This window comes from Apus apus, chromosome 16 (genome assembly GCF_020740795.1).
Source record: "Apus apus isolate bApuApu2 chromosome 16, bApuApu2.pri.cur, whole genome shotgun sequence".
In the NCBI taxonomy this organism is placed as follows: Eukaryota; Metazoa; Chordata; class Aves; order Apodiformes; family Apodidae; genus Apus; species Apus apus.
Genome location: NC_067297.1, coordinates 12,105,128 through 12,130,705, shown reverse-complemented (window position 1 = coordinate 12,130,705; position 25,578 = coordinate 12,105,128). Strand labels below are relative to the sequence as shown.

The 25,578-nt window shown below is 47.1% G+C and overlaps 2 protein-coding genes across 5 annotated transcripts in view; one reads left to right on the top strand and one right to left on the bottom strand.

Moving 5' to 3' along the window:
• The window catches only part of KDM2B (lysine demethylase 2B), a 110,938-nt gene extending 99,269 nt beyond the window's left edge, over window positions 1-11,669 (top strand). Inside the window, exons 15-23 of one of the 2 annotated variants that reach the window (XM_051634418.1) lie at window positions 2,611-2,697; window positions 3,218-3,478; window positions 4,448-4,486; window positions 6,089-6,762; window positions 8,210-8,373; window positions 8,860-9,021; window positions 9,277-9,378; window positions 9,705-9,923; window positions 10,399-11,669. In XM_051634418.1, the coding sequence (XP_051490378.1) occupies window positions 2,611-2,697; window positions 3,218-3,478; window positions 4,448-4,486; window positions 6,089-6,762; window positions 8,210-8,373; window positions 8,860-9,021; window positions 9,277-9,378; window positions 9,705-9,923; window positions 10,399-10,580 (1,890 nt within the window). In that variant the 3' untranslated portion in view covers window positions 10,581-11,669. The remainder of the gene's footprint in view (window positions 1-2,610; window positions 2,698-3,217; window positions 3,479-4,447; window positions 4,487-6,088; window positions 6,763-8,209; window positions 8,374-8,859; window positions 9,022-9,276; window positions 9,379-9,704; window positions 9,924-10,398) is intronic. The other variant, XM_051634419.1, reaches the window with a different exon arrangement.
• Window positions 11,670-13,448: 1,779 nt separating this feature from the next.
• RNF34 (ring finger protein 34) lies at window positions 13,449-25,523 on the bottom strand. 3 transcript variants are annotated; one of them, XM_051634431.1, is made up of 7 exons: window positions 25,274-25,523; window positions 24,306-24,442; window positions 17,668-17,886; window positions 15,933-16,322; window positions 15,569-15,625; window positions 15,128-15,329; window positions 13,449-13,742 (listed from the first exon to the last, which is right to left on the bottom strand). In XM_051634431.1, exons 3-7 carry the CDS (start codon window positions 17,869-17,871, stop codon window positions 13,555-13,557), a joined length of 1,041 nt encoding a protein of 346 aa, XP_051490391.1. In that variant the 5' UTR covers window positions 17,872-17,886; window positions 24,306-24,442; window positions 25,274-25,523; the 3' UTR covers window positions 13,449-13,554. The 3 variants fall into 3 exon arrangements, with proteins under 3 accessions (XP_051490391.1, XP_051490388.1, XP_051490392.1); XM_051634428.1 differs by lacking the exons at window positions 24,306-24,442; window positions 25,274-25,523 and adding an exon at window positions 22,140-22,194; XM_051634432.1 differs by lacking the exons at window positions 24,306-24,442; window positions 25,274-25,523 and adding an exon at window positions 21,774-21,794.
• Window positions 25,524-25,578: the final 55 nt, after the last annotated feature.

Genomic DNA, 25,578 nt, shown 5'->3' with positions numbered 1-25,578 from the left:
CAGAACCAGAGGGTGACCTCTCTGAGATGTAGGTTTACTCAGGTGCATGTGTTGTGCCACACTCACAGCCTTGAGGAGCTTCTGGGGAGCCCCAGGTGCCAGAGCATGTGAGGTGCTTGTGCTGGAACCATGCTAAGGTCAGCCAGGATGTTCCATGCACTGAGAAGTGTCAGAGAGGTTCTGACATGCTTCTTTCCTGGAAAACATAAAACCAACACAACTACTCATTTTGCTGAGGAGTTCCTTACAGAAAGGATCCTGGCGAGCACTTTGTAAGTGCAGCATTGTTTCCAGAGGGAGCCAGTGAGATTTTCAGAGGAATGTTGCCTTTTGTGGTTATAGAGCCTTTGAGTTGAAGTGATCCTGATGAATTTTTCTTGTTGCGTGTGGAATTGCTGGTAATGCTGGTTCCCAGGTGTGAGCCAGTGCAGGAGCTGATGCTGCTTCCATGAGAAGAGGTTCATTTTCCCCGGTAGGAGCCTGTTCTTTTTCATATTACAGGATAATGACAAAAAAGGGAATATTTGGGTGCCTTGTCAGAATAGTAAAAATACCAAGACCCCTTCCAGTGCAGCTGCAGTGCTGTCTGTGGCTGCAGCCCAGGTGTGTGGTGCTGCCTGTGCTGTTCCAGAATTCACAGCTCTCACCCAGTGCTGTCAGATCAGCATCCTGGGGTCTCTGTTCCTTAACAAGACCACTTCCCAGTAGCATAGTCTCATCTTCAGACTTCCTGAATTGCTGACCTCGTGCTGCAGGTAGGTTTGTGAAGAGGCCTCACGCTGTGGCTCAGACACCCACCTGCTGTTTGTAGCAAACACTTGGAACTGGCTCCCACCCAGCCTGAAAGGCTTGGGACAGATTCAGTGGCAGGTTTGTGTGTGTCTAATTAGCTTGCTTACAGTTCCTCACATCTGTTCAGTTCCTTAAACTTCACAGAAGGGACAGAGCTGCAATGCTTTGCCTTCAGTAGCATTTATTCTATATTCAGTGCGGGAAATAACTTGTTCCCAACTTGGGCTTGGGCCAGGAATTGTTCCCCTGAGGCAGAGATGTATACAACAACTCCTGGAGTATCTTACACCTACCATGGGAAAGAAGGTTCAAAGGCACACAGTTGTGATAAAACCAGTATTTAAATTCTGCCCACTTCATTTACTCATTTATTAACTCCAGTAGACTTGCTGAGAGAGAGACTGACATGTCATCACTCCAGCTAGATGGTGAAACTAGAATGGCTGCTGTCTGGCTCAGGGACTTGAGGAAGCAGTTGCCCTAAAACTGAGGGCTGGCTTCTGCACAGCCTGTATGTTATTGCTGAGCTGGGAGAAGAGGAGGAAATGTTTCAGAAACATGGAAAATCTGCAGATCTCTGCCCCTGCCTGTTTCAGCAGCAGCCTCCTGCTCCTGTGCTGCTGATGCCAGTGTCCAGCTACTTGTCTTGACAGCAGCATGTTTTTCTTGTCTACAATAGTAATAAATTAATATTTCTCTCTTTTTATCCCCCCTTCCCCCTCCTCCCCCGGCTTTTTTCTGACTATATAACTAAACCCTTACACGTGAACATGCCATCAGTGAGCATATGTCTTTATGTGGAGGGTGTTTTTACCTCGGTTCTACTTTCCATCCTGCTTCATTCACAGAAACGTCTTTTCAGAAAGACCTGACTCCTGTTTGGAAAGTAATGGAGGCTCCTATGTGGAAATACAGAAACCAGCAGCTTTTCAGCTGTGTGGGGCAGGACTTCTGCTGTTGTTGTAGTGTAACAACACTGAGTGTCTGTCTTCTCTTTCAAAAAATAAAATTTCAGTCTCTTGGAGGTAGTGAAGTAGTAAACATTTCCCTTGCATTAGCTGGGTAACTGTGGGTCTGGGAAACCTTAAAAAATGCTGGAATGTGTCCAGTCTTGTGGAAAAAAAGTGCCTGTTCTCTGGTGGACTTGGCAACCCTCATTTTTATTGGCACGTGGGCTTGAGGGCTGAAGGCACAGGACTGCTAGTTCTGATCCATAAAGAAAAATATTTTAAGGAACAGTTGATTACAATGCACGGTGATTTGCTTCTAAAAATGCCAAACAGTATTAATGTGTGTGAGAGTGTGGGTATGGGAAAAATCCCTTCCTGTTAGAAGATCAGGCTGTGCCTTGCTTGGAGGGGGGGGATGGAACAGGACTGAACTTTGCAAATGAAGGGTGTGAGAGGACATTTGGAGATGGCAAGCCTGGGTTTGGGGGTTTTTGGTTTGGATTGTTTTTTTGTTGTTTTGGGGTCAGTTTGTTTTTTTGCAAGAGCTGTGTTTTAACTGGGATTGTCACTGACCTTCACAAAAGCCCTGACCCTCAACCCTTTGTCAGATACCAGCTTGGCCAGCATGCTTTCCTCCCCTCTTCACATGGTCAGAAGGGTGTTGATGCAGGACCAAGGGCTTGCTCAGCACCAGCAGGATGGTGCAGCACCTGCAGTGATCTGTGCTGCTTTTCTGCAGCCATTGAGGAGGGCGGCAGTGGATCAGAGAAAATCATGAACTGTCCCAAATGCCTCCAGATGATCTCCCTGTGGACTTCTGCAGCTTTTTGCAGCACAATTGTGAATTGAGTTGTGCTTCTCTCACCAGGTGAAGGAATCGGATGGTGTGGTTAACGATGAGCTGCCGAACTGCTGGGAGTGTCCAAAGTGCAACCATGCAGGGAAAACTGGAAAAGTGAGTTTAATGGGAATAAGTGGTGCTGGAATGAGATACAAGATCTCAAACATTCCCTCTGGCTTGCAGATATAATTTTGCTCAATACCAGCTTTTCATTTTGTGCTTAATTCAGTTTAGTTGAAAGGAAATAAGCTGATGGCTTTCTATTCTTGAATAGTTTTTCTAGTTCCCAACATTTCACCCATAACCTGGGGAATATTTAAGTTAGTTCTGTGCACTGCTGCATGTTAATTTCTAAAATGAAAATGCTTTAAAAAAAACATAAATCCAAAAGCAATTATGCAAAACCTGGAATGTCTTGGAATTAGTGAAACATTATTTCTTTGCAAACTGAGCAGACACTGTCAAGCCTGTAGTTACAAAAAGAATTTTATGAAGGTTGAAACTACTTTAACTCGTTGGTAATAATTGTTACAAAGTGTTCAACTCGCCAGTGTTGGGGATGACTTGGATAAGGAGGCGAGGAAGGCACAAGGTATAAAGTTTGTTTGTGTTTTGTGTCTCTTTGGCCTACAAGCAAAAGCGCGGACCAGGATTCAAGTACGCGTCAAATCTGCCTGGCTCGTTGCTGAAGGAGCAGAAAATGAACAGAGACAACAAGGAGGTGACAGATGCTGCAAAAAGGAAAGGGGACTGTGAAGAAACTCCCAGGCGGAAATCGGAGGAACATTCCAAAAAGACTCAAGTTGACTCAATACTGAGGAGGAAGTCAGACGAAGTGCATCTGTGGAGGAAGAGGAAATTTGAGAAGCCCCAGGAACCCACCATGAGGAAGCGGGTATGACAGACCTCTCCATGTGCTTCCACAGATGAGTGTGGGATGGCTGTGGGATGGGATGGCTGGGGCTGATGTCTCTTGCCTTCTGCCTTGTAGCTCCTCTTGAAATACCAGATTGTTACAAAAGAAACTGGCATGGTTTACCTTCCTTTCTGAAAACTGCTGGTCCAACAGGACAGTGGTTTGAGCAGTGACACTCGGGTGGGTGTTCAGAGGCAAGAAACACTGGGCTGTGGCTGCTGTTTTGTTCTAAATACTGTAAAACCCACTGTAATTAAAAAGTCCTTACAAGATGCTTGGAGTAGGAACCGGGTGAAAATCAATTTTTAATGGAAACTTTTTCATCTTTATCCACTTGGTGGCGCAGAGCAGCTTGTTTTGTAGCTGATTCAGGGATCGATGCTACTGCCAGCCCCTCAGAGGACCTTTGGAAGTGACAAGTTCTGTAGCCTGCAGAGAGGAGGAGCTGCTCACAGCAGCAATGCAGGCAGCTTTTCCCCGAATGTAACAGTCGGAGCTCTTGGGCCAGGCAGGAAGAGTCTGATTTGTCATGTGGATTGCAAAATGTGGTAGTTGGACTATATAAAAAAGCAGCTTTGCAGAGGTAGAAGTGAGGACGTAGATTGAATGTGTCTCATGAGTAAGTGGCTGATGGCTTGAAATTCAGAGTCAGGCTGGTTTGGTTGCATGTGTAGCAGGCAGTCTGCCCCCCAGACCTGACCCTCTGATGGGAGTTGCTTTGCTGGGATGAGAGAGCAAAATGCACTATGCCAGTTTATACACACCTGCTTTCTGGCCATGCTTTCCCATTCCCCTCCCTTTGGACTTACCTTAGTGTTTATGGATGGCTGGAATTGCTCCATGATAGTCCCTCAGTGTGTGAGGAAGGCACAGTGGATTGCCAGGCCTTTATCAGACAGCACAGCAAATGTCATGTTTTGGGGTTTTTACTCTTCTTTCTTCCAACAGCTAAAACTTGGAAAGGAAGACAAACTCCTCAGGAAGAAGGTACTTTGCCGTTTTAATAGATGTGTTCTCAATCCCTTTTAATTCCCTCTCCTCTTGGGAGCTGAATGGTGAGCCACTTTCACTATCAGTCATGTCCTGTGTCACTGCAGGCATTGTTATTATCCCATTTACATCTTGAAATTACAGAGTATCTCTCTCATGGAAACCTTTACACTCCAGGACAGTTTAGCTGCAGTGTCTGGTTTTATATTTTCTCTTCTGGTGTCCCTTATTGAAATACAGCACCAGGCTGGGTTTGATGGCCCAAGGAATAAAATTCTGTTTCTATACTGGTGTTTCACTCTTCCTGTGGGATTGAATCTGCCCCTACCCAGCAGTCTGTACCACAGCATGTCCCCAGGGTCCCCTGCTTGACACCCCAGGGATGACCTGGCACACAAGTATTGATTAGCTCTGATGTGGCACAGTTATAGGAGGCAAATACCTTTAAACTGAGTGCTCCTCAGTGCTCTGTGTGAAGGATGCTGCAAGCCGACAGCAGTTGGGTGTTGAAATTCTTTTATTCTAACCTGTCATTAATGTAGGGTGACCTCTCACTTCATAATATGTTAATTTAAAGACAGGGTGATCAGCTTTCTCTGCTGTGTGCCGCAGTCTGAAGCCCAGGAGCACATCCACTGCCTTGATCCAATTCGTTTATTGCAGAGCATAGACCTTCAGATGTAACAAGTGTGCTCACAGCAGTTCCCCTTTTCTTGCCAATGCAGATCTCTTCTTATTAGAGCTATTTCATTTTAACAGTTGGTGGCTTCTTTCTTGCTTGTAGTGATCAGATTAGACTTGAAGTCTTCCCCGCTCTTGGTTTGTACATCTCTCATGGTTTGATCTGGTGTGCATCAAAGAGAGATTTGATTAGTGCCAGGAAGGGAAGTGCAGTTTGCTGTTCTGAGCAGTGACCGGGGCAGGGGAGAAGGTGCCAGCTCAGGTTGTGTTGGAGATGGTGTCAGCATGAGGTCTTGTCAGGCTAGCAGGGTGTCAGGCCTGTCATGTTCCCCTTTCTGCATGTGCTGGGTCTGGGGGAAGCTTGAGAAGAGGAGCAGAGTTTGGCAGGATATAAAGGAGCAGCTGGAATGTAGTGAAATGGGGCTGTGAGTGTGCACACAGAGCGAGTCGGTGATGGCAATTCAGGTTCCAGAAGCTGAGCTTTTGGCCACGGGGCATGAGTGCACATCAGCCAGTGATTACAGTGGATGCTTTGCCCAGTGAAGGTGTCCCAAGCCTGGTTTGTTCTGGCCTGCTGGGGAAAAAGCTGTCTGTAGTGTGCTGCTAATCTTCTGTTATGAATTGTCTGCTATGTAACAAGTAAGGCCCTTAAATCTGCAGAATTATTCCTGATGAATAAATGCATTTCTCACTCCACTGGAGTCCAGAGAGCCAGTGGCTGGACTCCTCATCCGTGTGATGGCACTTGAACTTGATACCTTTGGCCGGTGAATGTACCCTTGTGTGAGATGGGTGGGGCCTGTGCTGGCAGTCAGCCCGACCCGCCTGGGCAGCGCTGCCTGTGCAGAGCATCAGCATGTGCAGGATTGCTGAGCAACTCCTTGCTCAAACAGTCAGCCCTTGTCTCTTCCTTTCCAGCGGCGATCGTGGAAGGCGCCGGATGACCGGACGGCCATGATCAAGCCCCTGCGGCGCCTGAAGCAGGAGCCCGAGGATGACCTGGCAGAAGCACCTCCCAGGTCCAAGGATAGTGACCAGTCACGGTCCAGCTCGCCCACTGCGGGTCCCAGCACAGAGGGCGCTGAGCCCAGGGACAAGAAGAAGTTCAAGATGAGGCGGAAAAGGCGGCTTCCCAATAAGGAACTGAGCAAGGAGCTCAGCAAGGAGCTCAACCAGGAGATCCAAAAAACCGAGAACAGCCTTGCCAACGAGAATCACCAACCCATCAAATCTGAACCCGAGAGCGAGAATGAGGAGCCAAAGCGCGCATTGAACAACAGCGAGAGACTCCATAGGTTCAGCAAAGGGTTAAACGGGACCCCCCGGGAGCTGAGGCACCAGCTCATCCCCAGCCTGCGAAGCACCCCCCGGGGAATCGCGCGGCCCCCGCCCTCGCTCTCTCCTCCCAAATGCATCCAGATGGAACGGCACGTTATCCGGCCTCCTCCCATCAGCCCCCCTCCGGACTCGCTCCCCCTGGATGACGGGGCGGCCCACGTGATGCAGAGGGAAGTCTGGATGGCTGTCTTTAGCTACCTCAGTCATAGAGACTTGTGCATCTGTATGAGAGTTTGCAAGACCTGGAACAGATGGTAAGGAGGGCGGGAAACCCAGCTGGGGCTGGCGGGTGGCGGGATGGACTCGAAAGGGAAGTGGGTGATGGAGGCACCAGTGTCTCTGGAAGAGTTGTGAGGTGTGCAGGTCATCACTGAAGCTGTGCTGAGCCCAGGGGGAAGGGGTGACCAGCAGTGTCTAGAGAAATAGCCTGGCTGCTGATGCTGTCTCAGAAATGGCAGTTCACAGCATCTCCACTGGGAACGTGTGTGTGCGTGTCAGCGTTGGCGCCAGCAGGCTGGGGCTGTAGGGCCCCAGAGCAGCCTGTTCTGTAGATGGACACCACAGTGTTCCTGCCTGCTGGAACGGACAGTCTAGGTCATGGTAAGTCTTGGTGTCATTCTGCCCCCAGGACTTGCTGACTGCTAATGTAATTGTTTGTTCAGTCCAGCTATTAAATATCTATTGAGATACAGTGAAGCTCTCCCAGTGCCCTCCGTGTTCTCCTCAGAAGGTCTGTGCTGATTGTTTCCCTGTAGAGTGTATGTGAAGCCTGCTTCTGTTGGTGTTCTGCACCAGAGCTGATGGTGGGATCCTTCCTTAATTGTATTTACTGACTGTGTGTCTGCTTGGGGCACCAATGTGAACGTTGACATGGCCAATGGAAGCCTTAGTGGACAGATTCTGTGTTTCACTGAACTTGCAGTGGAGCCTCTTGGTGGCTGTCATCTGGGATTGGACTGTAATGTGCACACAGCTGGGCAGATCCTCACAACCTCCTTCCTGGCACAGTCTAGTAACAAACAGGGTGAGTGACAGGAAGGTTGAGAGGCTGATAACTCAGTGCAAGATGATGTGTGTGGAGGGACCTCCTCTGTAGAGTCACGGAAAGTTGGCACAGGCCTTTGTCACGTCAGTGTTGTATTTTCTAATGGAAAAATGAGAATATGCAGAATCTTGCCCACTCACTAGGACTTGTTGCCCTCAGAGAACCACAGAGAGCTTAAAAAGACATTAAACCACGTGGACAGGAATGACACAAGTACAAGAGAGGAGGGGGGGTCTTTTTTGCAAAAGTCATTGGTTTTAAGTAAGGAAAGCACAGGGGAAATCAGGACAGTAATATGTAAACCAAGTCTCTATATTCAAAGGTGAGCAAGGGGGTGTGGCTTGACCTCAGATCAGAAGATTGATTTTAGTAAGTGCTGGGATGACTTAAAATGGGATCCGAAGTTGTTGCCACTTGTAATTCTGTGGAAATAATTCCAGGCTTTATTATATGGTATGTTTGGAGAAACTTCAAACCTAGATAGTGTTGTGAGGTGGTGTGCTTACCTTTGCACTGCTCAGCCTTGGTTTTGCTGTTATTCAGTGAAATGCTTAGTTTGCCCTAATGTTTAATGACACCTTTTTTGAAGTCTTGCAGGAATGAAAAAAACAACTGCCAAGTTAAGTGCTGTTGGCATTTTGTTTCTTTTTGGGTAGGTGCTGTGACAAAAGATTATGGACCAAAATAGATTTAAACCATTGTAAATCCATCACTCCACTTATGCTTAGTGGCATTATTAGGAGACAGCCTGTAACCCTTGATCTTAGCTGGACAAATATATCTAAAAAGCAGCTGAGCTGGCTTATCAACAGACTCCCAGGTAAGTGATGCTTTTTTGACTATTTCATTGAATTTAGCAAACCAGTTTGTGTGTAAACTGCAACCTCTGAGGAATATTTGCAGGGATCTTCATATCCTTGGAGAGGAGTAGATCTGTAGGAATGAAGCAACAGGCAGGTTAAAACAGGCCCCAAATTAGTTACCTTATGGCTACTTGATGTGCTAAGGAAATTAATTAGCAGATCTTCATCAACAGGTGCTGCTGCTATGGAAAGTGCCTGTGCTGGTGTGTGAGGGGAGGGTGGGGGGTGAGAGGGCTGCTCTCACCCACTGTAATGAAGTTCCAGATGATGGGAGAGGGCAGAGCTGGACAGGAAGGGGCCTATAGGGTCCCTGCTTACCCTGAAGGGGCCTCCTCCTGCTCTGGAGAGCTGGGATTGTTTCCAGAGCAGCACTGGGCTTCACCCAGTCACCACGGGCGTCTCTCTTGGTGGGTCATGTGCTCCAACTTCTTCTGTATCCACAGGTCTTCGAGACCTGCTGTTATCAGGGTGCTCGTGGATAGCAGTGTCAGCACTTTGTAGTTCCAGTTGCCCGTTACTCCGAACTCTGGACGTGCAGTGGGCAGAAGGACTGAAAGACGCACAAATGAGAGACCTCTTGTCACCGCCCACAGACAACCGGCCAGGTAACAGGCGGGAGGAGAGTGGGGATGTGTCCCAACCATCTGTGGCACCTTCTGCTAGTCCTCCTTGGAGGAAGTGGGCAGGGACCCCCACAGCTGGCACCAGTGGGGTTTGGGCTTTGCTGACATGCAAGGTGTTCAAAGTAGTGACTTGCAACACCTCACTGGAAGCCACTGGGTAAGGAGTGGTGTTCTCTGGCTGCTGAACAGTCATCTGAGCCACTGTGCTGGTTTTCTGTCTGACTTTCTTCTCTTCAGGCTGCAACGGGTGTACTTTAGAGAGTATGGAAACACTTTCTTCCAGTTCAGGGAAGGAGCAGTTCTGTGGGTCATGCCACATTCGCCCGGATATCAGCTCAGGTGAAATTTTGAGCAAATCAGATCTGCTTTCTGGCATGCACTGCACAGCCTACTGCTTATTCCCGACTTGTAATTCTGCTGGGCCCCTGCAGTTATTTTTCATCCCTTTTGTTTTGAAATCAGGAGGTGGTTTTGTCCACCTGCCTGTTCCGAAAATAGCCAAGTGTTCCTGCTGATGTCCCCTCCAAAGCTCCAGACAGGCAAAAGCGTCTGAAGTTGATGTAGGGCAGCAGTGTTGTGTGTCACAGTGCATTTCATATAGATCTGCAGATGTTTGCAAAAGGGGCTGGGAGTTGTGGGAGTGACCTGCTGCCTCCACTTCCCAGGTCAGATCGACAACCGGAGCAAACTACGGAACATCGTGGAGCTGCGCTTGGCTGGCCTGGACATCACGGATGCTTCTTTGCGGCTGATCATAAGGCACATGCCCCTGCTCTCCAAACTCAATCTCAGTTACTGTAACCATGTGACAGATCAGTCTATTAACCTGCTGACCGCGGTTGGAACCACCACGCGGGATTCGTTAACGGAAATTAATTTATCAGGTGAGCGACATGAGCACAGGGAAAGGGGAGGATGGGAATTGCCCCTTGGCCTTGTGTGGAACACTCTGGGTGGAAGTGGTTTCTCCAGCTCTTCCCCTGCCCCCCCAGGCACTCCCCCCTATGACTCCATTTAAGCAGCTGGATGTGGTGCTGGTGTAATCCCTCCCAGCCTTTCCCAGCTGACTGGAATGCTGCCTTCTGGGAGCCACATGTTGTACCTCACTCATCCGCCACTGGGGATTTTCCAAGGCTGCATCTGGCGTGCTTGGCTTTATCTCATGGCTTACACAACAGAGTTGGGGATCAGGGGGTGGTGGGGCTGCCCGGGTGATTTCCCCACCAGTGCAACATGGGAGAAGCAAAACAAACCTACTTCAGGGGCGGTGGATAAACCATTCCTGTGTTGGAGGACAAACCCAGACACACTGATAAACTTCTCCCCTTTGGTTTGTTTTTTCCCCCCTTCATCCTGCAGACTGCAATAAGGTTACTGACCAGTGCCTGTCTTACTTCAAACGTTGTGGAAACATCTGCCAGATCGACCTGAGGTACTGCAAGCAAGTGACAAAAGAAGGCTGCGAGCAGTTCATCGCGGAGATGTCAGTAAGTGTTCCCTTTGGGCAAGTGGAAGAAAAACTTCTGCAAAAACTGAGTTAGTTAAAGGACACGTGTAAATACTGGGGTGGGGGGGAAGGGACTAAGAACACGTAGGGATTTTATTTTCAATTGGGAACTTGGAATATTGGAAAAATATCACGATTGGATTTTACAACTCTTGTTGAGGAGAGAGCAACATGAAACTACCCACGTTAAGAATCTCAACTTGTGCCACTAATTCAGTCTACCTGGGATGTCCTGCACTGGCTCTTATGCAAATCCATAAGGCGACTGTTACTGATGCTAATTGTTCACACCCGGAAGACGACTGATCTCCAAGAAATACTGTTATTTAAAGTACCACAGCATGTGCTTGGTAGTGTAAATTTGATTTCTGCTTTTCATTTCTTAAAACAACAACAAACAACAAAAGAAGTTGGTGTCATTCGAGTGGACCACGCACTGCATTTCTGCCTTCTTAACACGTTTTGTTTTGTTACATCTTACATTATGCAGAACTATTTTTGTACAAAAATTGTTTAAAAATTATTTATGCAATGTTTGAATGCATTACCAGTGTTTTGGTTTTGATTGCCAATTTTTATCTTTACTTATGGTAGGCGAGAACTTAACCTATACTTCGTAGACAGTATCTATCTACAAACGTGCCCAGGTCAGGAAAAGTAGGTTAATACTTTCAACTTAAAAGCATGTTTTAATGGAAGTTTATATCCTGCTTTGTATACTTCAGAAGTGACATAAGCATGTTGTGGAAATAAGGTGTAAATTATAGTTGAAGTAAAACACTTTGCCAAGTTTTATCTGTATAGAAATCACCTTTTTCTCAAAATTTTAAAAAAATTCCAATTTCAGCTTTTGCACATAGGAGGGTTTCACTCTGTAGCATGAGCTCTTGTACTCAATATGAAATTAATTTATACAGTGAGTCCAGCTGTAGAATAAATGGTCAAACGTAGTCTCTCTTTCTTTGAAGTGTGAGTTGAGTTCTCATTTAAGGTTTATAACATGGTTATTTCCTGATTGTAAAATTCTGCATTCATAAGTGCCATTGTTGTACTGTGTTGTTTTCGTAGACCTTCCTGATGCAGTTTTACCTTTGTTGAATTTGTATAAACAATTGTACAAAAAGAGGTGCTGGCTCTGGGGGTTTCTGTTCCACCGCCGGGTTGTTCTGCAGCACAGCTGGCTTTGGGGCTGGTTCCGAGCCCTGGTGACATCTGGGATGGAGAGCAGAAGTCCCCTGTCCTGTCATACCACAAGCAGTGCTGTCTTCATCCTGTGCCTCTGCACTGGCATATTCCAAGCATTTTTGCTGAGAAGGGAATAAAATACAGACACATGCCTGGCTCAAGCTGGAACTTGCCCAGAGCAGTCAAGAGGAACGTGCTTCCACAGCTCAAGAAGGGTGAAGCTTGAGGTGAGTGACCCACAGCTGGGTAAGAAAAGAGGCAGAGGCTGAGAAAGCCCATCACAAATCTTTTATTAAGCTTGTGTGGCTAATCAATGATCAGCATGGAAATAACACAGGGTATGTTTCTCTTCATTAGCTTACCCACTGCACAGAGATGCCAAGAATTAAGTAGCATTAAAAAGTTACTTCTAAAAATAAAGCCACTGAGAGGTTTGCTTCCCTTCTGAAAAATAAGCTGGTTTATTTTGTGGAGAAGCAACTTTCTCTGTTTCAAGCCAGCTTAGTTTTTCACCTAAAAGCCAAGAGCAGGTGTAGCAGAGGTAAGTTCTCAGGTACTGCAGCACATCCCTGGCTCTTTTACTTCACTAGCACATGGGGAGTTCAAAGGGGACATAGGGGCTTCAGTGACACAGGACAGCCCTCTGGGACAGCCTGCTCCTGCCTCAACTCTCTTGTTTTTACAGTCAAGTTAACCAGACACTGCTGAGGCTGTGCTGAGCCACAGGCAGCTTGTTGCAGAACAAGAGCTGTTCCTGCCACTTGTCTCTTTCAAGTCCTCAGTCACAGACACCTGCAAGGTCTTTTGGAATTCTTGCTGCAGAGGGACCCTCACCCCTGCGGCTAGCACAGAGCCCGGCCAGAAACTGGGCTAAGGTGGTTCAGCAGCCAAGGTGGGATTAATAGCTGGGAGTCTGTGAAGGTGAGGGTCTAAATCTACTTCTCCTTCGTGAAGCCCTCCTAGCTGCAGGTTAGTGACACCATACATTCCACATGGTAGCAGCAAGTAGTTAATGACCCTGATTAGTATTCACTGCAAAATCAGGTGGTCGGCACATGGCAAACAATCATCACACATAAGATTAATAGTTACAATAGGCATGAGTGGACTAAGGACCACAGTAACATGGTTTGCTATACCCCCTTTTTAAAAAAATATTTTATTCCTAAACTAAAAAACAGTTCTTGGTATTTGGACACCACAGGGCAGAGCCTTGTGGTGTGACAGAGCTGTCTGTACATTTACAAAGAACAGCCAAGACAGCAGGTGTGTAATGGCAGACATTCAGAATGAAGCAATCAGCATAAACTGGATTGCTTAAGGGCCTGTGTGCAGGTACAGTTAATGGCAGTGCTTCCTACAGTCAGATTTTTATACTGGTAACACTGCTGCAGGACAGTGTTGCAGCAGTTACATTCTCTAATTACATAAAAGCTGAATATTCAACTGATACATTTGTTGCTTCTAACAGGCTAGACAAGGTAACACACTATATGGTCAAGCAGAGGTGTTGTCTGACCACTGAGGGCAGTCAGGAGAGGTGATGCTCTTCAGAAGAGAACAAGAGCTGCTGTAAACAGTTTGACTCCAGGGGGGTGGTTCAGAGGTGACTCAGGCAGCGCTAGCAGGAGGGCACAGGCATCGTGTCCTGCTGCCCAACATCCAACACCCCTGGTCCCTGTGCTGTAGAAAAAAAAATGTTTCCCCAGCACCTCCATCCTGCTGATCAGAACGCTCTTTATTGAGAACTAAGAAGCTGATGGTGCCCCGGGTTTGGGCACTCCTGGAAGGGTGACTGTAAAAATCCACTTTTTGGTCTTGGTTTAGGACTTGAAGACGTGCACGGCCCGCACCACGTACTGCCGGCAGATGGGGCACTCGCTCATCCTCTTCCCGCACTTGGTGCAGGTGACCATGTGGCCGCACTCCAGCAGGACGCAGTCGATCACGGCGTCCATGCAGATCCGACACAGGTTGTCGTCGTTGTCATTCAGCTGCATCTTCTCACCCTCTGAACGCAACAGAGAGAGAGGGAGGTCAGGCATTCAGGCCCTGGAAAAATCAGTTAAGTTCCAATCCAGGCAACCTCTAATAGAGCTAATTCAGCATGAACTAGTGCTGATCCATCTTCACAGCAGTTTTCCTAAGCCCCAGCTAAGAATTAATCTATATTCCTTTAAAAAAAACAAACGACCCAAACAAACCACAAACTAGAAAACCCCTGAGAGACCATCCAGTATTCAGCTTCATTCTTTAAACTGAGAGACCATTTTCAGTTCAGAGCATAATGACTCTGCAATAACTTGCTGGATTAAAATTCACAGCATGTTGGTTTTCCATCTCTGAGCTCACCTTGATCAGCAGAACATTTTCCTCAGAAAATTAAACACAATAATAAAGCAGACTAAAAATTGGAAGCCTTAAGCAGGCTGTAAAGATGGCAGAGCTGAACAAAACCTCTCCTGTTTCATTGCAGATAGAAAACAACCCCCATCAATAACCACACGTTCCATCAGACCATGTTGAAAAAATAATCATCCTAAATTTAAAGCTTCATTTCAGGCAGGTTTTTCCATTCCACTTTATGCCCAAACCCCTGGGTCTCACTTAAGCCACAGTTCATTCACAGTCGCCACCCTTCTCCACCCCAATTAGCTTGTTAGTTCACCCCAATTATAACAGTCCCTGCAATGTATGTGCTAGCACAATCTGGCTCTGCAGTGGCCCAGGGCTATTAAGTTTTCCAGTCACCACAGTTTCCTGTTCTGTAGAGCCTGAATGTTGGATGCAGGAATGAAGAGCCAGGAAGGCATTTCCTAAGCTGGTAATGACATAAAGTGGCTGTATGACAGTCACACCAGTGAAAGGCTCCAGCTGTGGGGTGTAACACGGCAGCAGAATACCAGGCACTGAGCTGCAGCCAAAGAACCAGTTTCTCATTAAAAGGTGGACCCAGACCAAACTACTTGGACCTGGACTTTTGCCCTGGTAGCTTTTTGTTCTGTACCACAGTGAAAGACCTGAACTGCTTTGGTCTGCTGACACCTGCTGAGCAGCTCTCACTGCTTGCGAATCCTAATAAAGGACACAGGTGCCAAGTTTCATGTTCTCTAAGGAACTGGTTTTCAGTTGCGAAATGTTACCTTCATGGTGAAAGCTGAGCTCTGGAAGCTTTGGAAAAGAAGTCACAAAAAACCAGCACAATCCTGGAAAGCTTCAGTTACTCACTAGAACCATGTTTAAACTACTCTAGATGCACCTTGAATTGTTAAAACCCACTTTCCAGTTGCTTCACCTGAGCAGACCAGGTTAGATTCCAAGTCCTTCTGTTGGCAGAACCAGCTGGAAACCAGAAAACAGGTAATCTTAAGAAAGTGAGATTAAATAGAAACCTACGTGTCTTGTGGTTTTCTTCACTCTCTCTGTACAGTCTGCTCACTTTTTCCACAAGTTCCCATTTTTCACAGCATCCTGAGTAGTTGACAAAATTACACGCAAGTATTTCCTTCAGCTGCCGAACACTCAACCCTTCAATGTCTTCCAGACTTGAAATATCAGACAGAGATGCCCTCGCTCGCTTTCTGGACAATCCAGGGGTCTGAAACACAGCAATGGGATATTTTTAACTCTCCCAGGAAGTTCAGAGCACCAGATCTGGTGCTACATGAAGCTGCAGCAGCTTGGCTGAAGTTTCTAAAGCAAGTATGTGCAGGTGCACATGGTGAGACAGAGCAAGTGCTGGGAGCCCTACAGCATGACAGGGAATGCTGACAGAGATCTAAGCACTGCATGGTGTCACATGCCAAAAATTAATTCTTCAGATAGTTAATCTCTCACCTGCTCTTCTGCACTTTCTTCTTCTTCATTATTTACAGACGATGTTTCCGTTTGTCCCTGTGCACAAAACGAAACTCATCAGGACTGAAAGACATCATTCCTTCCAAAATGTTTTCTGCTGTACTGAACTGAACACAGATAATGACATGTTCGACTTTCAGCTGCTACCAATCATTGTCAAACTAAGTCACCTCTGTCATCTAAACTAGCAATCTCCTCATCTTCTGTTTTCAGGCAAGAGATACAAAAGGCATTTTTCCTGCCCCCCCCAACCACACAACTGGCATTATATTGTGAAGCAACACATACCTATTTAACATTAAAAAGCTATGCTATTCCATAAACCACATGTTAATGATTGTACCCGTAAAGGTGTTCCAGTTCCTGTGCTTCCCCTCCTGTTGGCAAGTTCGCCTTGTGACGACACCGAGACAGACATAGAAAAGGGATGAGTAAAAAACCCAGAAGTCTGTGACCGTGATGAATGCAAGCTCCCAGTGTCCATGTCCTCCTCTGAACCCAATCCATGGTGGCACAGCACCAGATCCACCAAGTCTTCTTTCTCTCTGCAGGTGTCTGTCGGGATGTTTCTGAGAACCAGATACTGGCGCAGATCCTTCACTTTCAGTCTCATTAACTGAGGTCTCTGAAAGGCTGTTTCTTGCAGCAAGTGACAAGTGGAACATCTTCTGAGATTCTCTTGCGAGACTGAACAAACTGAGCAAAAATCCTTCTTGCAGTCACAACACACATGCTAAGCAGAAAGAAAATAAATAAGCATTCAGCTGGATGGCACAGACAGCAAATCCAGACCCTGCTCTTCCCTTCTCCTGGATATGTTACTATTGTCTCTCCATCACCAATTTTTACACAGTTTTTAGGATTTAAGTCTATAAAAGTGCCCTGTCAGTTTTGCAGGTGTTCCAAGGCAGTCCATCACTTCTGTAGCTCTACTGTCAGCTGATGTGAGGTTTCAATGCAGAAACATTATGAATAAACAAAATGATCAAGTACTCAAGTTGTAGTATAGACAATAAATGGAATTGAAAGGCAATTTTATGGTATGTTAAAATACTTTTGCCTATACTAAATGTCACTGCTCTTTTCACTGGTGTAAAAAACTGGTATAATCCCCAAACTTTACAGAACATACTTCTTCCTCTATTGATTTCAAGAATTCAAAGTAGGCCTTAAGTGAGATGAATCACATGGTAGGTAAATACTCCCAAACAGCCAGAGGTCATTTCTGAAGGGAGCTTTGTTCAACAGACTCACTACAATGCACAAAACCTAGAACAGGCAAGACTTTCAGCAGTGTTTTTAAATGGTGGCCTCATCCTCTGTGAACAAATCCAAACCCCTCAAGTTTTTCAGGATTTCAGTGAATTAATATTAGCTTCAGAAACATCCTTAAACAACCCTTACTTCAACAAAGCATTTGCCATGCAAACAACAGGACACATAGGAAGGAGGGAACTGAACACACAAACTGAGGAAAAAGGCTTCATGTTTATCTAAATGAGCTGCAATTAGGTCACTGAGTGGACAAGATAACAATGCTGGACACTCGTGATACACAGAAATAATATTATTTATCTCCATTAACGCACCAATCTGCCTCCAAATGAAGGAAGAGACTGTGGGAGTGCCATAGCATTTAACAGAACCTGTTTAAAAAACAGCATTATAGAAGTACTTCACAGAAAGAAGCTGCAACACTATATGGTGTGTTTTTAGCTTTTCCATCATCCAGGTTCTTCATTCCAGTACCCAGCTATTATGTTCGGTATCATCTTCAAAACCAGACTTGTTCTAATGTTTGAGAGTCTGAAGCTAAAAGATACATCTTACAAATTATAATCCACTCATTTTTAGGTCAGACCAGATCCAATGTGTCACTGATTAATGAACATCAGACCTCTTAACTTCTAATCCTGCCTGACATTAATTTCCTGTGACCTCAGAATAAAGCACTTACTCCCTCCCTGGCAATCTGCCTGGGGTTTCCTTATCTACAGAAAAATACACACTCATCTCCCAGTACGCCTGCAGAGAAGTTCTGATACGAGTGAAAACATTATGTAATAGGAAATACTCACTTTTTTCCTAAAAACTGAAAAGGAAAGTCCACAGGCTTTGCAAACTATGTTAGTGCCCGCTGCAGCTGAAGATGAATAAGCTGAGAAGTCTGTGTTTGGTGTGAATCTGAAGGGACCAGCACCTCCCCCAAAGCCAGCCTGCTGACCACGGACTGCTCCAGTGCCCATGACTTCATTCAGCAATCCACAGCAGGAAGCCCACATGGAAGTAGCTCCCGCCTGAAAACATTCACAAAACAAACTGAGAAAATTAGTATCTGAAATCAGATGTGAGTTGCTACTGAAAAGCTACTTCACTCCATCTGTCATCATCCCAAAAGCATGTGGTGTGAATTCCCAGAGCACCAGGAACTCAGCACACTAAGGCCTCTAACAGCCCAATAATTCCACTTCCCAGCCGCACACCAAAGTAGGAAAGATTTGCTGCCCAGAGGCTCAGGGAGACACAAGGAGCTCCCTTTCACAACTCCTTTTCCAGCAAAGTTCTGCACGTGAAGGGTAAGGAATTTGAGGAGGTAACACAACAGTGGAAGGAAGAGACTAAACAGGGTGAGGGGCAAAACCCAAAATGACGACAGGGGGCACGACAATAATTGATGATAATTAGCACAGAGCTGTCCCCAGCAGGATCTTCTCCTGAACTAATCTCTTACATGACTCACAATAAAACTCTAAGAAAAAGTTTCTGAGTCTTCAAAATAACAAGCAATCTTCATTAGAAACTAGTTTCTAGCTTCTGAGAGGGAAATGTTTTTCAAGACCTCTCTGAAACTGCTCTTATGTTATCTTACAAAAAGTCTAACATAAATCAAATAACTCTAAATGAACTTCTATACTGACTGGATGTCAGTTTTGAGTCATATAATTCAATCTTAAAACACTACAAACAATTCTAAATACATTCACAAATTGCTCCTTCTTGTCCTGGAAAGCCTTTAGCACTAGATTCTCTACTAAAAATGCATATTCCACTTAAAGCTGGAATTTGGACTCCAAGTTGTTAAGGTCACATGTTTAATCACTGTCAGGTGGCTCATTGAAACATACTAAAAAAAAAAAAGGGAAGGAGAATTGCATCAGGTTCTTTCTGAGAAGCAGCTGAGTAATGCAACTTCCCCCCCATGTTTTTTTCCTTAACTGCTGGTAAGAGCTGCTATTTTTCACTCCAGGGCAGCACCTTTGTTGTTTTGTCTTTTTCCTCCAAATCACAAAGATATAAAATAATTGCTTTGAAACTCATAGTTGTGGCTGTTAAACCTAAACCAACCAGAAAATGCACTTCAGCTCAGTAACAATGGTTAATTCCTGTAGCAACTAGACTAATTTCTGTATTAAATGGCACATTTCCCCTGAACTGTACACAGTCCTGGTACATTTGTGGGAACTTCACACAATAACTGGGGATACACTAGAACATCTCCTTTCAAACCACAGAGCACAAAAGGTAAGAGAAGAGACTGCTCACTATGGCTTAGAGAGAAGCTGTGAGAAACAATGCCATGGGACCAAACATGTTCCACAACACCTTCACAGAAGTGCCTTTCAAGTATGGAACGTCAAAACCAGGTACCACAAACCTGGTACTTTACTTTTACTATTGCAAGCTGACCTTAGAAGTGTTGCAATGCAGACATGTACAGCTTAGAAGCAAAAAGGCAATGTTCAACACATAACACTGAGTGCAGTGATAACATCAAACGCACATGTAACAAATTAACTTCACTAGTCTAATTTTACAGGTGTTTCAAGAGCAAAATTCATCCCAGGCATTACAAGAAACCACCATGCTGTGGGCACCCCACACAGAGAAAATCTTCCTAGGCTTCCTAGGGAGTTTAGGAGGGATGAACTCCTGAAGCCCTTCCCTGAGCTCCAGCCAAGACGCAGGCAGCCCCAGCACGTGGGATACACTGTGGGCTTGGAGCCTGCCTGGTGTGTCATCATAGAATCATAGAATGTAGGGGTTGGAAGGGACCTCTGGAGATCATAGAGCCCAATTCCCCGGCCAGAGGAGGACCACCTAGAGCAGGCCACATAGGAACACATCCAGACAGGTTTTGAAAGTCTCCAGAGGAGACTTCTCAACCTCTCTGGACAGCCTGTCCCAGGGCTCCAACACCCTCACAGTAAAGTTCTTCCTCATGTTGAGGTGGAACTTCCCATGTTCTAGCTTATACCCATTAGTCCTTGTCCTATTATGGAGCATCACCAAAAAGAGACTGCCCCCCCCCCCCCCCCCCCTCTTGACACCCACCCCTCAGATATTTATAAACATTAATAAGATCCCCTCTCAGCCTTCTCAAAACCAAAGAGCCCCAGTCTTCTCAGCCTTTCTTCACGGGAGAAACGTTCAAGTCCCCTAAACATCCTCCTATCTCTCCACTGGACTCTCTCCAGTAGATCCCTGTTTCTCTTGAACTGGGGAGCCCAAAACTGGATACAGTATTCCAGGTATGGTCTCACCAGGGCAGAGTGGAGGGAGAGAAGAACCTCCCTTGACCTGCTGGAAACACATTTCTTAATGCACTCCAGGACTCCACTGGCCCTCTTGGCCACATGGACACTTTGCTGTCCCAAAATTTCAATAATTTATTGTCCACTAGGACTCCAAGGTCTTTCTCCACGGAGCTGCTTTGCAGCAGGATGACCCCTGATCTGTACTGGTACCTGGTGTTATTCCTCCCCAGATGCAGGACTCTACACTTGCCCTTATTGAACAGGTTCACTTATCAGATTCAGTGACAATCATTAAACCAGTCATTTAACTATCATCAAACCATGACGTGCTTTCTGCTTTTCAATAATAAAGAGTGGAAACAGATCAATATTAATTTTCCCCATGTAAAACAGGCTTTGCATAATTATCTCGGTTTATTAGGCAAGAAAAATGAACTTTTCAGAATTACATTACATGCAATTCCTTAATCCAAAAGAGTTCCAAGTTTTAAAACTCGGGACTTTTGAAAAATACTTTTCCTTGTCTTAAGGGAAAGTTGTCAGTTGCAGAAACATTACTCAAATTATCCTTAAAAAAATGGATGAGCTAGCTTTATATTTGAAAGATTTAAAATACATACATACAAATAACAGAAAAACAAAGCAATGAACCAAAAGGGTCTGTCAGAGTTCAGTTTGCTTCACTGTGGTGTTTTCAGAGGGTCACACAGCAGCAGGACACACAACAACTAAAAGGACATAACACAGTTGCCACCACAACTCTTGCCCAATAATTCAACATCTGCATCTTGGATTTATTTTATTCAAGAGCCTGGAACAACTGTTCAGACCTCACTGTCAACACTAAACACATGTACACTGAGGGAATTTTTGTCACCCGTTTCTGGGTGATAGAATCCTAGAGGAGTTTGGGTTGGGATACAGGAACATTGTTGGTATCAAACAGGAAATCTCCTTACACTTCCTGCCATGCATCCAGTCATTTTAAGGTGAAAGGTGAGGACATGTGGGCACCATTAATCTCCTCCTTAACTTAAGTCAGCTCTGGATTCTTTACGCACTCGTGTCATCAGCTGATAATTGAATTACAGCGTCTAGACCCTTCATACTACTCTATAAAAGAAATGAGACCGTTTTAAAAATCCTCAACACAAGACACCAGTGTGCCACACTGAAACAAAAACTCCCTCCAGAATTAGAATTTTACCCATTTCTGCACCAAAAGCCTTTCCAACTACATCAGTCACCCCTGCCATGCTCCATTCTCACAAGCTGCCACCAGCTATCCTGTCTCTCCACGCCTCAGGTGTATCCTATGGGGGCAAAACACGCTGCTGCGGACACGCCTGTGCACACGGGTTGCGCTACCGAAGCCAGCAGACCGAGAGCAGAACAGCAGATGGGATTTCATTCATTTTTTAGCTGCGATTTCATCTTCGCACCCACCCTGAGATCAAGCAAAGCTTTGTCAGGGACCGAGCACCTCTCGGATTCCTCCGTCTCGGGTCACCACAACCCTCAGCCCTGACGTGAAAGCACAACAACCTCGGGCGCCCAGAAGCACCTTTGGGGAGCGATGCCCGCGGCCGGCCCGGAGCCCCCCCGCACCTCCAGCCACCGCCCCCCTGGCAGGCCCAACCCGCACGCACCGCCCCGAGCTCGGCTCCGTCCCGCCGGGAGCCCGGCCAGCCCTGCAGCCGCCGCCGCGGGGATCGGCCGCGCAGAGCGCGGGGCCGGGGCCGGCGAGCAGGGAGGGCGGGCGCTCGCCTCAGGCGGCCGCTCCAGGCCCGGCCCGGCTGCTGAGTCAGTGCAAGACGCCGGAGTTCCTCGGCAAGGCGATCCCCGGCCCTCGGCAACGGGGCGGGCCCGGGACGCGCGGCCTGAGGCGAGGAGGGACGGCGCGTGCCCCGGGGGCGCCGATCCCGTCACGCGCCGCCCGCCCGCCCCACGCAGGGGAAAGACGCTCTCCCCGCCACACACCGCCCCCGCACCCCCACCTTCGCTGCCCCCTTCACCTTCATGGCCGCCCCGCCGCCGCCGCCACCCGCTCCGCCGCCGCCTCCCGGTGCCTCCCGGTGCCTCCCCCGGGCGGGCCCCCCCGCCCCGCCCCGCCCGCAGCAACCGGCCGCCTCGCGGGGGGCGGGCCTTCCCGCCTCGCCGCACGCCATTGGCTGCCCGCCGCCGACTGCGAGCCAGCGCAGCCAATGGCAGGGCAGGAACCGCCCCGGGGGGAGCGGGGGCGGGAGCGCAGGTTCCGCGCGGGGGGGGGGTGCGAAAATCCCCTCAAACAGGGGAAAAAAGAAGCCTAAGTGCGTAAATGGTGATGTCGCTGCAGTGAGAGAGAAGTTCGTTTTGGGCTGGTCGGTTTGGTGCCTGTGTGTTTAAGCCGGTGCGCAGCCCCGTGGCCGCGCGGAGCGGGGGGGTCTGCGCGCAGCGCGGTGGTTCCGCGGGGCTGCGCGGGGCTGCGCGAGCCCGACAGCCCCGGCACGCGGGGTTTGTCACGCGGAGAACGCACAGCCTTGGTGCTGCAGGCAACAGGCCGAAGCGCTGGTCATCCTACCGAGCCTTTTTGTGGTAATCTTTAAATAACATCAAAGCATTCTTACTTAAAATTCCACTTTCTAGCTTCTAGGTGCTGTTATTACTGTTTTTCTCTATGCTACGAATTGGCTACCTTAAAAAAATAATAATCACAGGTTGTAAGAACCGAAAGCTTTTAACCAGCACGTTACATTTTGAAACAGCCAACAATACAAACCCAAAAAGTCTTGAGGAAACCTTCACATCAGAGCACACAGGGGCCAAGAACAAAGGAGGCCATTGCCAAAAAGAGGAACAGACCGAAGTGGCTGAAAATAAATGTTGACCACAAATCAAATTTACCCGTAGAAAAGGTCAGCTGCACTTTTCAATCATTTCTGCAGGCTGAGTCTATTTTTGGAGCAAGTCAGATATAATAACTGAGTCAAAACAAAGAAAAAAAAAGGCAGTGTGTGGTTGCAGGAGGATGGCACAGGTTTGGCAGCTTGAGCAGCAAGAGCAGCCTGTGCAGCTGAACTTCTGGATTTGCACTGACACCACACCTGAATTCAAAATCAGGTCATCTCTGTTTGGAAATGCTGACGCCCCTCCAGAAGCTTTTGGTGTGCTATGAACTTTTACAGGATTTAATACAAAATGTCCTTTTTTTCCCCCATTAACAGCTTGCCATTTTTAGTCAAAGCAACTGGAAAGATGGTAGAAAAGCCCTGTGAGTGCAATGTTGGAACAAGCAATGGCACAACTCCCACACTGCTCATGCAAGAGCTTCACAACACCTTGAGAAATATGAGTATGGTTTGGTCTTAAAATACTTGCCTGTCACCTATACTCTGTCAGTTTAGAGAGTAACCCCTGAAGAGACAAAAATCATATACAGATTAATTTTTTTTGTTTGTTTAATAATCTTATATTAAAACATGAGAGCTCCTTACACAGTCACTGTAAGAGGGGTAAAAACTCAGTTCCACAGATGAACCAGACTGAGTAAAACCTCAATTTTTTTCCTCTAGCTCTGCTGAGGACTTGCCAGCAAGCAACCCTCCCAAACACAGATGTTCTAGGGAGTAACGTGGGCCTGACAGAGCTGAGATCTGGTGACTGTGCTGGCAGCCACACTTGCCACTCCTGCCTTAAACTGGGCAGATCTTGATGAATCACACACATAACATGTGATTTGGGATCACTTTGGGATCTGAATTGTAACCACGTAGATTGTTTTTCAACTAGCAACTCCAAAAGTTACTCTCTGGCTGAAAAGAAGCATTTGCAGGGGTTCTATTAATAAAAGACCTGCCCTCACTGAGCCTCCTGGATTGTGCCAAAGAAGCATTAAAAGATTTAAATCTATTAATGCTAGATGTCCCATTTACTTCTACCTGGAAATAAGAAGTGACAATGCTGCAGCTCAGTAATCCCCCAAGGTTTTACACATCACAAGAGAGCCAAGTAGGGAAGTGAATCTTACCAGGAATATTGACTTGGTTCTAATGTAACAATTTGCAAAAAATTTACAGTAAAATTAAATAAATCTTAATCACTGGGCTTTATTTGGGAATTTCAGATGGGATGCTAATACCTACAGAGAGAATCATTCTATTATCCATGTTTCATACCAGAGACACACAGTACTTTGGAATTACCTTTTTCAGAAGGTTTTCAGGTTACAGAGACTTGGTTTGACAGGTTCAGCGTTGCAGGGAAGTGCAGGGATCCCCCCATCCAGATGGTGGCCATTTCCTGCTCCATAAACTCCAGCATGTTACTCAGGGGCTTTAGCCTGTTTTAGGGAAGACAAAATGTCACTTTTTCACTTGCGTTGCCTAATCCTGTTTAATACAACTACAATCATCTCTTGTTGCTTATTTGGAGGGGCTGGTTTTTAGGCATGGGAAGTTTATTTAAATATGCTCGAGGATTCTCAGCAGCTTTTGCCTCTTGGCTCCAGAGCATGGCACGGAAATGTCAGCACCAGATGTGTGTCATTTCCCTCTTCCTCCATGTTTTGCACACACCAGCTGCAGCCCAGCCTTTATCTCATCTCCAGCCCCTCCTTCCCAAGCCACTCCACCATTTCAGTTGTTTCCACCCATGATTTATTTTCTGGAAATGTCAGTAAATTGACCTTTATAACACAACAGCTGTAGTTATTTCCTGGGTTTTCTATTCAACAGGAGTTCTGTTCACAGAGGCCTGGGAAGCCATCAGTAACTACGCCAGCGACAACCAACTACAACATTAAGTTTCTTAAATGCATTCTAGAGAATTACTCCACGCTTGAATCAGCCTCCTCCCCTCACCACCCCCAGGATCAATCAGGAGGAATCGGCCAAAGCCCCCGGGGACAGGCAGACGTGGAGTCGTGCTGAGTTTCGTTTCGCTGCCACTCAACAGCAACGAGAACGATTATAATAATCGGCGTCTTTTATCTGGGAACATAACGCACCAATTAAGCGCTTAACAAATTATTGAGAAAGCAAAACAAACCAAAACAAAACTCGTGTGTGGAAACAGCTTCACCGCAGTTAAACTGGCGAGGAATTCAGTCCGACGGGAGCGAGTCCGCTCCGCCGGGGCCCTCCCCGTGAGGCCCAGCGAATGTGCTCCTAACCTTCTCCGGGGGGGCTGAGGTCCCCAGCACCTCAGGGGTCGCGGCTGGGCCGCCGTCCCCGCATCGCCACAGGCCGCCGTCCCCACGGGCAGCGGCGGGAGCAGCGCGGAGGCCGCCTCGATGGGCGCGGGTGGTGGGCGATGACAGGCCGACCCGGACGGCCGCTGGCCGGAGCTCGCCACCCGGCTCGGTGACCGCCGTGGCAGCCCGGAGCGGCCCCCGGGAGGGGGGATCCCGCCCCGCGCAGCCCGTCTCCCCCCGGAACGTCTCTCCTCAGCGCGGCCGCCCGCCGGCCCCGCCGTGGC